At 46.5% G+C, this 12,227-nt stretch overlaps 1 protein-coding gene across 1 annotated transcript in view; it reads right to left on the bottom strand.

The window, feature by feature from the left end:
* Positions 1-12,227, bottom strand: part of XRCC2 (X-ray repair cross complementing 2) — a 22,388-nt gene that overhangs the window by 832 nt on the left and 9,329 nt on the right. The window contains exons 2-3 of the mRNA XM_029954336.1: positions 10,525-10,606; positions 6-248 (exon numbers count right to left, since the gene is read on the bottom strand). Coding sequence (XP_029810196.1) covers positions 6-248; positions 10,525-10,606 — 325 coding nt within the window. The remainder of the gene's footprint in view (positions 1-5; positions 249-10,524; positions 10,607-12,227) is intronic.

Genomic DNA, 12,227 nt, shown 5'->3' with positions numbered 1-12,227 from the left:
GCTGCCCCCGCAGCTGAGCACCGACACGCGGCCCAGGCAGCGGCGCACCGCCTCCTCGGAGCCCCGCGCCAGCCTGCGCTCCAGGATCGCGACGAGCCGCAGCAGGTCAAAGTGGTAATCGGTGTCCACAAACACGACCTCGGCCTCCAGGCCGCCTTCCGATTTGGGGAGTACACAGCGCGCGGTTAAGTGATAAAGCATTTCTGTTTTTCCTGTCCCCTCTGGACCATGAAATTCAAGAACGTCACCTGTGTGAAATTTAAAAATGTCAGTCAAAATGCAGCTGCACAACAGGCTACAGAGTGAACATTTGCAACAATGTTTAAAAAGACATTTACTGGCTGGGGCGTCTGGGGGGCTCAGCGGGTGAAGCCTACGACTTCGGCTCAGGTCACACACGGTCTCACGGTTCATGGGTTCGGGCCCACTTGTCGGGCTCTGTGCTGACTGCTCAGAGCCTGGCGCCTGCTTCCGATTCTGTGTCTCCCTCTCTCCGCCCCTCCCCTGCTCACACTCTGTCTCTCTCAAAAATAAATAAACATTACAAAACTTTTAATACATTTACTGGAACGTGAAAGAAATTCTAAGCCCACGTGCTGAAACAGCCATATAAGCAAATCCGCGCAGACGAGAAGATTAAGTCATTACATGTCACCTCGGAGAAGGCAGCTGGGTGTTCCCGAGCAGCGAGGAAATGTGAAAACCAGAAAGACAAAGCTGGAAGGCACCGAAGGAGACCTCCGGGGGACGGGTCCCCATTCACGCGCACTGGAGTTGGTGATGGCACAGAGCTCGAAGAAAGTGCCACAGACCTCGGTCTTTCACAGGCCTGTTGATCACCACGGTGCAGACCGAGTCTGGTGGCTGACTGCCCAACACCCGCGGGCTCCTTTCCCTTCCGCACAGCACCTAGCTCGCAGGCCGGGGAAAGGCGACGCGCCCGGCTTGGAACGATCGGTCTCAGCACCTGTGGCTGAGAGGCGTCAGCAGGGACCCGGCTGCAGCCCCTGAGACTCGAGTGGGTCCCTGCTGGGGTCTCCAAGTCCCGCCCTGTCGGCCCTGCTGCTCCCTCCTGGGGAGGCGCGGCCGTGAGGATGGAGGGGACACCCGAGCACGGCGGGCAGCCAGACGGAAGGTGCCCGGGCCCTGAGGACGACACGGACCCCACGCAGGGTCTGCGGCCACGCCGCTTGTGACGTGAGGAGACAGAGTCCCTATCCGGTCACATGCAGCTGACAGTCCCCGACGGGGGTTTTCAGTGTCCTGGTGTTACAGGGACAGCAGCCGCACCCGGGGGGGGGGGGGGGGGGGGGGGGGGGGGCAGGAGGGTCCATGGCTCTCAGGCCGAAACGCCAACAGCTTCCCTGACTGCAAACACCCCCCACACCCCGAGTGCCATCGGCTGTCCTTTGCTATGTGAATTTCTTGACATGGTGGCCGGCTGGAATGACATCTGCACAGTAAATTCTTCCCCTCGCATCATACACGGAGGGAAATGACTCTGAACTTTAAATCCAGGGCGCCCGGGTGGCTCAGTCTGTTAAGTGGCCGACTTCAGCTCAGGCCATGATCTCGCAGTTCGTGGGTTCAGGCCCCATGTCAGGCTCTGTGCTGACAGCTCAGAGCCTGGAGCCTGCTTCGGATTCTGTGTCTCCCTCTCTCTCTCCCCTCCCCTGCTTGTGCTGTCTCTCTCTAAAATAAATAAAAACAAAACAAATTTTTTTAAATAATAAAGACTCCAAATCCTTCAGTGAGGAACTGAGACAGGGGTACTGTCCCGCCCTCCAGAGCTTTTCAAAACCCACGCTCAACAGCGCCTTCCAATCCTGGCTGGTTTGTTTCTGCTTAATTTATAGGTGAACCACATGGTTGGAAACACTGTGTTAAAAATGCAAATTCTTAAGCCCTGACCACACTACACAGTCTATTTAAGAATCCAGTTACTTTGTTTCCTGTTATTGCTAATAACAAACGATTGTAAATTGTAACATTCACAAAAGGCATGTAAGAAATTCTAGCATGTTACCAAGTCACCGTCACCGTATTTAAGATAGTATAAAACTTCAGCCAGTTTCTACTATAAACTTATGGGCAATCTATGATTCAAAATTTAAATTAAAAAGACTCCCCCTCACCCATCCACCCTGCTAAGACTCCGAGGAGAACAACTACTTCCAGTCACCATTGTTCACCAGAGCTCGTGCTGAGCGTCATCGGAGTGACTCAGGCTCTATCCAGTCCCCCTCCCTGCGTGGCCGGGGAGCCGGCGGAAGCCCTGCCCTCGCCCGCACACAGTCCCTGCGGCCCTGGGGTACAGGCCGAGGACAGACAGCACGCGCCAGGTGGAGCATTCACACGGAGCGACGCTCACCGTCGCGCAGGCACGCTGATCACACCGTTTAGCAAGGTGACTCTGCTGTGGCCGCTAGGACACCCTGAGCCACAGAGAGCCACGGAGGGAGCCCAGCCAGGCAGCTGCACCAAACCCCCCTCCTCCTCTCCCCAGGAGAGAAGGCAGCGAGGCCGTCCAGCCAGGACCAAGCTTCCTCCAGGACTTCACAGATGAAAAGGGACCACCCACACCTCACCGGATCCTGGGAGCAACACCCCGCGGCCAGAAAGCTTCCGTTACCACGTGCTATCTAAGATCTGACTATCGCTCCATTTCCTGTATGCTCCAGCACAAACACAGTATCTTTTGAATGTACTTCATCAGATTACTTTCTTTTTGAGAACCTCTTGGGAGACATCTAAAAAATGAAAATGTAAGTCCTGATGATCTGGTGAGGGTTGAAGGCCCAAAAGTCAACCTTGGAACATGGCATTGTGAAAGGAAGCAAGTCTGGTAGGGAGTGACTGGTCACCAGAATCCAGCAGGTACAAAGGTCCAGGACCAAGGCCACACACAGGAGACCCACGAGAACAGGAACAAAGGGCCCAGTGCTAGTCCAGCCCCGCCCCCACTGCCCTGACCGGGCGGAGCTGACACTCAGCGTCCTTCACTTCTTCACAAGGTTAAAGGTCAGCGAAGGGAGGGACTTATAGGCTCTTCTCAGAGATAGGCTTGGGAGTATCCACGTAAGCAAAGCAGGGACTTTTAATTAATATCCTAACAAGAATTCAGCTTTCAAAATGCTATGTTAACTAGGTGTCACAAAATAAAAAACACTAGGATTTAAGATTTAAGAGAAAATAAGAGGCTGGACGCACCAGTCTGAGGAGGCGACACACAACCAGAAAGTGCTCTTTGGTGGGCGAGAGTGGACGAAAGCACAGAGGCCAAAACCCCAATGACTGGAGTATGGCCACAGTGGGAGGGGGCAGCAAGAAGACGTGCGAACCAGAAATTTAACAGAAAACTCAGGAGGAAAATGACACAGAGCACAAAAGGTCTCAAGAAGATGAAACAGTACTAAATCCTAGTAAATGCAGCACGGAGGTTCTAAAAGTGACAAAACGGCAGAGGAAGCTGCGGACCGGATCACTGAGCGGGTCCGGGACAGTTAAATGAGCAGCCTGCAAAAGCACACTCACCCTAAGTATTATATTACGAACTGAACTTCAAACGCAGATACCCGGAAGAGGATGGAAAGTGCTCCAGGGAGCACTGATGCTCATGGAGCGCAGCGAGGACAAGGAATCAGGGCGCAGGAAGGGAGGGGACACACGAGAAACGAGGGGGGAAGTCCAATGGCCTATGTTCACTGAAAAAGTAAAAATACTCAGTAGCAGTTTCATGAGGCTGGAGAGTCAAATGAAAACAACAGAAGTGAAGAGGAAGACACATATTCTGAAGCCAAAGGGAGGAGACCCCGGGGCACCTGGGTGGCTCATTGGGTTGAGTGTCCCCGACTTTGGCTGAGGTCTGAGCTCACCGTTTGTGAGGTCAAGCCCCCAGTCGGGCTCAGAGCTTGGAGCCTGCTTCAGATTCTGTGTCTCCCTTTCTCCCTGAGCCTCCTCGCTCACATTCTGTGTGTGTGTTTCTCTCAAAAATAAACATTAAAAATTTTCTTTTTTTTTTTTTTTTTTTTTTTTTTTTTAAAGGGAAGAGACCCTTGGGGCACCTGGGTGGCTCAGTCGGTTAAGCCTCCGACTTCGGCTCAGGTCAGATCTCACGTTCGTGGGTTCGAGCCCCGCATCAGGCTCTGTGCTGACAGCTAGCCCAGAGCCTGGAGCCTGCTTCAGATTCTGTGTCTCCTTCTCTCTCTGTCCCTCCCCCTCTCATGCTCTGTCTCTCTATGTATCAAAAATAAATAAAACATTAAAAAAAAATTAAAAAAAAAAAAAGGGAAGAGACCCCACAGGGGGTAGGAATACAGGACACTGGCCAGAGGGTAACAGTGCACTACCTCCGCATAGTTCTGGAATTCTCAGAGTAGGAAAGAAATGAAAACCTTGCCAAATAGTTTCTTGGACAGAAGGTGGCGCTCAGAAGCATCGTTCAGCACAACTCCAAGGGGTAGTCTTTGTGTTTAACCAGGTTTGCTAAATGCAAATGCATGACCTGGTGTATGGACTTAGGTCCTTGGTTCGGCATGACTGAAATGAGACAAAGCTTAAGGCGAAATCCTCAGGAGATGATTAACAGGTATATAAAAACCCTCTTCTCCTTTTACAGATTAATAGCAAAGCAAATAAAAAGGTCATTTATAACAACTGGGGAAATGAAATTTGCAAACTTGCAAATTATACAAAAATATTACCATGAAGGTTCTAGATTCCCTACAAATACATTTAATGATGAACTGACATCAGTTTCCCTGGTTTTATAAACATTTACAGTCTAATCACATGAAAAATCATATTCAAACATTATTCTTTTTTTTTTTTTTTTAACAAAGCCAAACTTTGTTTTTAAACATCCATTTTTTAGAGAGAGGGGGAAAGAGAGAGCGTGCACGCACAACTAGGGGAGAGGCAAAGAGAGAGGAGGACAGAGTCCCAAACTGGGCTCTGCACTGACAGCACAGGGCTTGAACTCACAAACCGTGAGATCATGACCTGAGCCGAAGTCGGATGCTTAACCAACTGAGCCCCCAGATGCTCCCCAGAATTATGTTCTACAGAGGGCACACAGTTCTTCTGGCTGTGTTTGAAGTCACCATCTCCAATGTTCCTGGGGGCTGTCACAAAAGAAACAGTGCCCTCGTCCGCTCCAAGTTCTGAGTATGACAACCTGCAGTAAAAAACCAAAAAACAACCCCCCCAAAACACATACACACCCCAAAACACCTCTACCGTTTGGCACTTGACAAATTAAGCTAAATCAGAAAATCTGGATGGTTTGGCCTTGCTAGTCACTCTCAAATAGAACGCTGTAAGGGATCTCGGTGACAGACTGTCAAGAGTGAGTTTATGAATCTAAAGATCCTTAAAAATAAGGATAAAAAACAAAAGCCAAAAAATACATCGTCTTGGTACCAATCTAATTGTATGACAAATATGTCGCATTTGCGATTATGATCGTCACCAGACTGAGGAGGGGACGAGTTGGTATGTAGTACTGTTACTACACAAAAGTTTACAAACGTTACCAACAGCATCAGAGCTTTCTATAATCCCTAAATCTCTTCCTGCTTCGGCTTGAGCTTCCTGAACACTTTCTGAGAAACGCCTGTTGTTGACCCTCAAAACGCCAGTCCTCAGTCCGCCAACGCCCAGGGTGCGCCCACCTAACCGGCGTTGCGGCTGTAACATCTCCGGCAGTTCCCAGTGAGCTCTCCGGTTAGTGACTGAACATGCTGTAGTTTCTGAAGTTTCCACACACTGAGGGGTGCCTGCGGGGCTCAGCTGGTTGCGCATCTCCTAGTTCCAGCTCAGGTCATGATCCCGGGATCATGGGGTAGAGCCCCACATCGCGATCTGCACTGGGTGTGGAGCCTGCTTAAGATTCTACCATCTCTTGGGGCGCCTGGGTGGCTCAGTCGGTTAAGCCTCCGGCTTCGGCTCAGGTCAGATCTCACGTTCGTGGGTTCGAGCCCCGCGTCAGGCTCTGTGCTGACAGCTAGCTCAGAGCCTGGAGCCTGCTTCCCGTTCTGTGTCTCCTTCTCTCTCTGCCCCTCCCCCTCCCATGCTCTGTCTCTCTCTGTATCAAAAATAAATAAAACATTTTAAAAAATTAAAAAAAAAAAAAGATTCTACCATCTCTCTCTCCCTCTGCCCTTCTCTCCTGCCCACTCTCTAAAATAAAAAAAAAATTTTTAATTTAAAAATTTAAAAAGTGGGGCACCTGGGTGGCTCAGTCGGTTGAGCATCGGACTTCGGCTCAGGTCACCATCTCAGGTCCGTGGGTTCAAGCCCCATGTTGGGCTCTGTGCTGACAGCTCAGAGCCTGGAGCCTGCTTCGGATTCTGTGTCTCCCTCTCTCTCTGACCCTCTCCTGCTCATGCTGTCTCTCTCTCTCTCAAAAATAAATAAAACATTAAAAAAATAATAAAAACAAGTAAAATTTTTAAAAGTTTCTACAAATATAATACTCAAATGCTAAGTGGTACTAAGAACCCATGTTTTGAGGTCAATTTCATAAGGTCCAACTTAATAACACTCTTTCTGATAGAAGAGAAAGTTCAATCTTCTAACATGTTTGATCAAAATGTATCTTTTATTATTCATAGTTTAGAAAATTGTCTGCTAACAGCTCTGTCTTACAAGAAACAGTAAAGGGAACCTTCTAGTCTGAAATAATGGACAGTAGGTAACTTGAATCCCAATGGGTTAATACAAAACACAGGTAAATGCAACTGCAAAGGTAAATATGAAAGACAATATAAATACATTTTAAAATTGTAACTTGTTTTATCTTATCTAAGAAACTGCACTAAGTAATAAATTTATTTGTTATAATACATTTTAATTTCTTTGCTATAATGTTTTATTTTATTAAGTAATAACTTTATTTTAATTAAATAATAAGTTTAGATGTGTTTATGGACATATAATATATAAATATGTAATCTGTAACAGCACAAAGGAAGGGGAAAGAAACAGAGCTATATAGCAAAGTATTTATAATATACTGAAATTAAGGTGGTAATAATTCAAATTAAATTGTTAAATTAAAATATTAATGGTGATCCTCAGAGCAGCCATTAGGAGAATAACTCAAAAAATAAAGTAAAAGCAGTTTTTGGGAATAACAATGGTACACTAGAAAATATTTTTTCATTTTTAATTTTTTTAAATGTTTATTTTTGAGAGAGACACAGAGTGCCAGCAGGGGCGGTGCAGAGAGAGTGGAAGACACAGAATCTAAAGCAGGATCCAGGTTCCGAGCTGTCAGCACAGAGCCCGACGTGGAGCTCAAATCCACAAACCGTGAGATCATCATGACCTGAGCCAAAGTCAGATGTTTAATCCACTGAGCCACCCAGGTGTCCCTAGAAAATATGTATTTAACACAAAAGAAGACAGTAAAGAAGAAACAGAAACAAAAAAGATATGACATATATAAAAGAGCAAACTGGCAGTCATGAAACCTATCTTATCAGTGCTTCCTTAACTATAAATGGAATAGACAGTCCAAATAAAAGGCAGAGAATGGCAGAATGGAATAAAACACAGGACCCCACTGTAGGCTATCTACCATAGGCATACTTTACCAAGTCACAACAGACAATAAAAGGATAGAAAAAGGTACAGCATACAAACAGTAACCAAAAGAGAACTAATGTGGCTCTACTACTATCAGACAAAATATACTTTAATAATTGTTAGTAGAGACAAGGGGCATTTTTGTTTTCCACTGTGTTAAGAGACAGCATAAAATTTACCATCTTAACCTTTCTTTTAGACGTTTATTTTTGAGAGAGAGACAGAGTTCGAGTGGGGAAAAAAAGAGAGGAGACACAGAATCTGAAGTAGTTTCCAGACTCTGAGCTGTCCGCACAGAGCCTGATGAGGGGCTCAAACCCATGAACCATGAGATCATGACCTGAACCAAAGTCAGACGCTTAACGGACTGAGTCACCCAGGTGCCCTGAGCATCTTCACCATGTTTTGTGTATAGCTGAGTAATGTTAAGTACATTCATGTTGTTGTGAAACATCTCCAGAACTTTCCCGTTATGCAGAACTGAACCGATGTACTCATTAAACAACTTCCCCTTCCCCCTCTCTCCCCAGCCCCCGGTAGCTACCACTCTACTTTTTGTTTCTACGAGTTTGACTGGTTTAGACACTTCATATAAGTGAAACCACACAATTTTTTCTTTTTGTGCTTGGTTTATTTGACTTCGCATGGCCTCCTGGTTCCCCAGGCAGCAGCAAGGGACAGGATTTCCTTCCTTTCGAAGGCTGGATAATATTGTGTGATTCGCACAGACCACGTTTTGTCTACCCGTTCATCTGTCAGTGAGCATCTGGGTGGCTTCCGTCTCCTAGCTGCTGTGAATGGTGCTGCTGTGCACACAGGTCAGCAAACATCTCTTCAATACTCTGCTTTCAGTTCTTTCGGAGATATACCCAGGAGTGGAATTGTTGGATCATATGACAGTTCTATTTTTGATTTTTTTTATCATACATTTTTGATCAAACTTCATACTGTTTTCCATAGCGGTTGCACCATTTTATAACTCCATCAACAGTGCACAAGGGTTCCAATTTCTCCACATCCTAATTAACACTTAGTGTTTTTTTATAGTGGCCACCCTTATTAATGGGTGTGAGATGACAAAGAACATTTTGTAAGGATAAACGAATCAATCCATCAACAAGGTATAACAACATACAAGTGCCCAAGAATGCACGAAGCAACACTGAGAAATAAAGGGAGAAATAAACAATTCCACAGTAATAGTTAGAAACCTCAACACCCACTTTCAATAACGGACAGAACAATTAGGCAGAGGGTCTGCAAGGACACTGAAGACTTGAACACTAAAACCAACCAGCAGTACCAACCAGCATGAAGACACCCAGTCCAACTGCAGAAGAAGATACATTCTTCTCAAGCGCACATCTAACGTCCTTCACGAAAAATCATATGTTCAGCAATTAAACAAACCTCAGTTAAAAAGACTGCATCACAGAAGTATGTTCTCTGATCAGAAAAGAATGAAAACAGAAATCAGTAACAAAAAAGCTGTAAATCTTGACCTTGGATTAGCCAATGACCTCCTAGCTATGATACCAAAAGCATGAGCAAGGAAAAATAAAATAAACAGAACTTCATCAAAAGTAGTAACTGTGCTTCAAAGGACACCATCAAGATGGTGAAAAGACAACCCACAGAATGGGAGAAAGTATTTGTAAATCACATTTGATAAGGTACCTGTACCTAGAATATATAAAGGACTCAAATTTTTATATAAGTCAATAATAAAGACACAACCCATTTTTTTAACGCGCAAAAGATATGACATTTCTCCAAATTACACATACAAATTGCCAGTGAGCACAGGCAGAGAGGCTTAATATCACTAGCTGTCAGGGAATGTAAGTCAAAATCACAACGAGATATCATTTCAGATTCCCCAGGAAGGCTGTAGCTAAAAGCACAGAGACTAAGCACATCTGTTTGCGGGACGTGGAAAACCGGAATCGTTCTAAACTTCACCACCGGTGGCAAGTAAAACGTGCGGCTGCTTTGCGAGCCACCGGGCAGTTCCACAGTTAAACATAGTTGCCACGTGAACCTAACAGTCCTCTCGGGAGGTATTATCCATGAGAACTGAAGACACAGATCCACAGAAAAGTCAGGACACAAACAGTCACAAGCATTATGCATGACAAAAGTAGAAACAACCCGAACGTCCATGAGCTGAATGGACACACAAACGTGGCATACCCCGGACAGGACAGAACCACACCGAGGGCACCCGGGATGACGATGCGAAGTGACGGGGCCAGTCACAGAAGACCGCATGCCGCGTGACCCAATTACGTGAAGTATGCAGAGAATCCAAAAGTAGATGTGTGGCCGCCAAGGGCTGAGGGACGTGGGAGGATGGGCAGTGACTGCAAATAGGCATGGGGTGTGTGTTTCGGGGCAATGAAAATATTCTAGAATCAGCTGTGGTCACAGATGCGTAACTGAGTATCAGAATACAACCATTAAGTTCCACACTTAAACGCGTGAATTACAGCTCTACAAAGCTCGCACATTAAGAGACAAACAACCCAAGCACAGAACCTTCTAAGTTTTCCCTCGTGTAAAAGTGCTAGTGGGAAGAGTGGGCACGTCTTTTGCCTTCTGTAGAAATATCAACAGACAATCAAGGGCTTTCCTGTGATTCTCAAACTTCTATTAAGGGATTAAGAAATGAACTATAATAACAAAACCCCCACAAATAATGCTGGGATAAGAGGTCAATTCTTACTCTCAAATTTACCGCAGATGAGTCAAATTTCATCTCCTCTGACATGGATAACGAAGACTTGACAGTGTTCTGTCATGACCTATTTCTCACTTTTTAATTATACAGTTTAATCCATATAGCCACTTGCTAGGGGTATGTACATATAAAGGAATATATGGGGGGAAACATGTTTAATTTATGACACTATTTTGGTTTGAGATTGTTCTTACCGTGGACAGATGAATCTTCATCAGCAAATAGATACGGTTCTATTTCTTTCAAGGAACTCCTACCTTCAAGTCGGGCCAGGAGCTTGCAAAAGAAAAAAGAGAAGGAAAACTCGTTACCTAAAAATATAAAATCCTAGAAATCTACATTACACAATTTTCTAAAAGTCTATAAAAAAAAAAGACTCATTTAATTTTGAGGATTTGGAGGAAATTATGAAGTAGATACAATTTTAGGAGAAAAATGGTGTTCATTTATTCAGAAACTATTTCATTTTTTTAGATTATTTATTTTTGGGAAGAGAGAGAGGGTACGGGCGCGCCCACAAGTAAGAGAGAGACAGGGAGACAAAACGCCCAGCAGGCTCTGGGCTCCATGCCAGGAACCACGAGATCATGACCTGAACCAAAATCAAGAGCCGGACACTTAACTGACTGAGCCACCCAGGCCCCCTAAAAATACTTCATTTTTTATGTATTTATTTATAAATACTCATTTATATGGATAAATGTGTCCCTGTCTTCAAAGGAGCGGACACTATAGTTTCGGATATAGGACCAGACTGCTAACTGCCAAGTGTTCACCTTTTCTAAGTGTCACAATTTCCCTTCTCAGTGAACAGATACCAGCCTTTACTTTGCCCGTGACACTGTCAGTGCCGCATCTGGCGGGGGGAGGGGCAAAGGAGAAGGGTGAGCTTGAGGAGCTCCCACCTGCATCCACCAGGTGGATGGAGCTCGGGCAGGGACCACCGGACGGAAGGGCGTCAGCCAGGGTGCAGGGGCCGGAAGGAATGCTCGGCTTGTAGGGAAACTGTAAGCAGGTGTGAGCACCTACGGCTTGTAGCTGTAACATCAAACGGGAAGGAGATTCATAAAAGTCCTAGAAGAGCCAGAGTCCGATCACAGAGGGTCTTAGATCCACTTAGGGCCACGTGTAGGAGCCTCCTCTCTGGTTTTTAGACACGAGCAAGGGGCCTTACGCTGCGTAACGAGCACAGGCTAGAAGGGCTGGCGCTTCACAACCAGACCCGCTCACCCCCTGACCTGGGACCGAGGCTCCCCATCAGGACAGCGGCACCAGCCACCTCCTGGCCATGATGCGGAGGAGTCAGCGGGCTAAAAAAGCGCCGGGCAGAGAGGAAGCAGTGTGGGTCCCAGCTGTCACCATCTGCACTCCAGACCGTCCTGGTGGCTAGAAGGGAAGGACGGGAGGGTACCCAGGCTGGAGGAGGCTGAGTCCCGCACGCTAATCTGGAGGAGGCGGGCCCACACCAAGCAGTTAGGGTGACAGGGAGCAGAATTGCGTGACTGATTTAAATGTCAAAGAGGAAAATGTAAACAAAGCGGATTCTCAAGTTTCTAAGGAATCAGCACAGATCTGACAACTCTTCCCTACAACAACAACAACAACAAAAACCACGTCACAAATGGGAATAAGAGCAGCTGCTCTTAACCAAGCAAAAGTTTTGAAAAGATTCCCTGGAAGATGCAAGGGTTCGGACCGTTAGTTTAGCACATGGGCACGGAGTGTCCCTTACACGTGCCACACTGGCAGCAGGACGCCGACAGCCCAGGACGAAGACGGCCTCGCCCCCAAGACCATGCTTGCACGTCCCCCAAGACACCTTCTTACAGACCAGACTGCCAGAGACGCGCCACTGGAGACACAGTGCAGGTTCTGCCAGCTCGGTCGGAGGGCAGGC

The sequence above is a fragment of the Suricata suricatta genome, chromosome 2 (genome assembly GCF_006229205.1).
Source record: "Suricata suricatta isolate VVHF042 chromosome 2, meerkat_22Aug2017_6uvM2_HiC, whole genome shotgun sequence".
Taxonomy (NCBI): domain Eukaryota; kingdom Metazoa; phylum Chordata; class Mammalia; order Carnivora; family Herpestidae; genus Suricata; species Suricata suricatta.
Note: the sequence above shows the minus strand (reverse complement) of the source record. Positions and strands in the feature narration are given on the sequence as shown.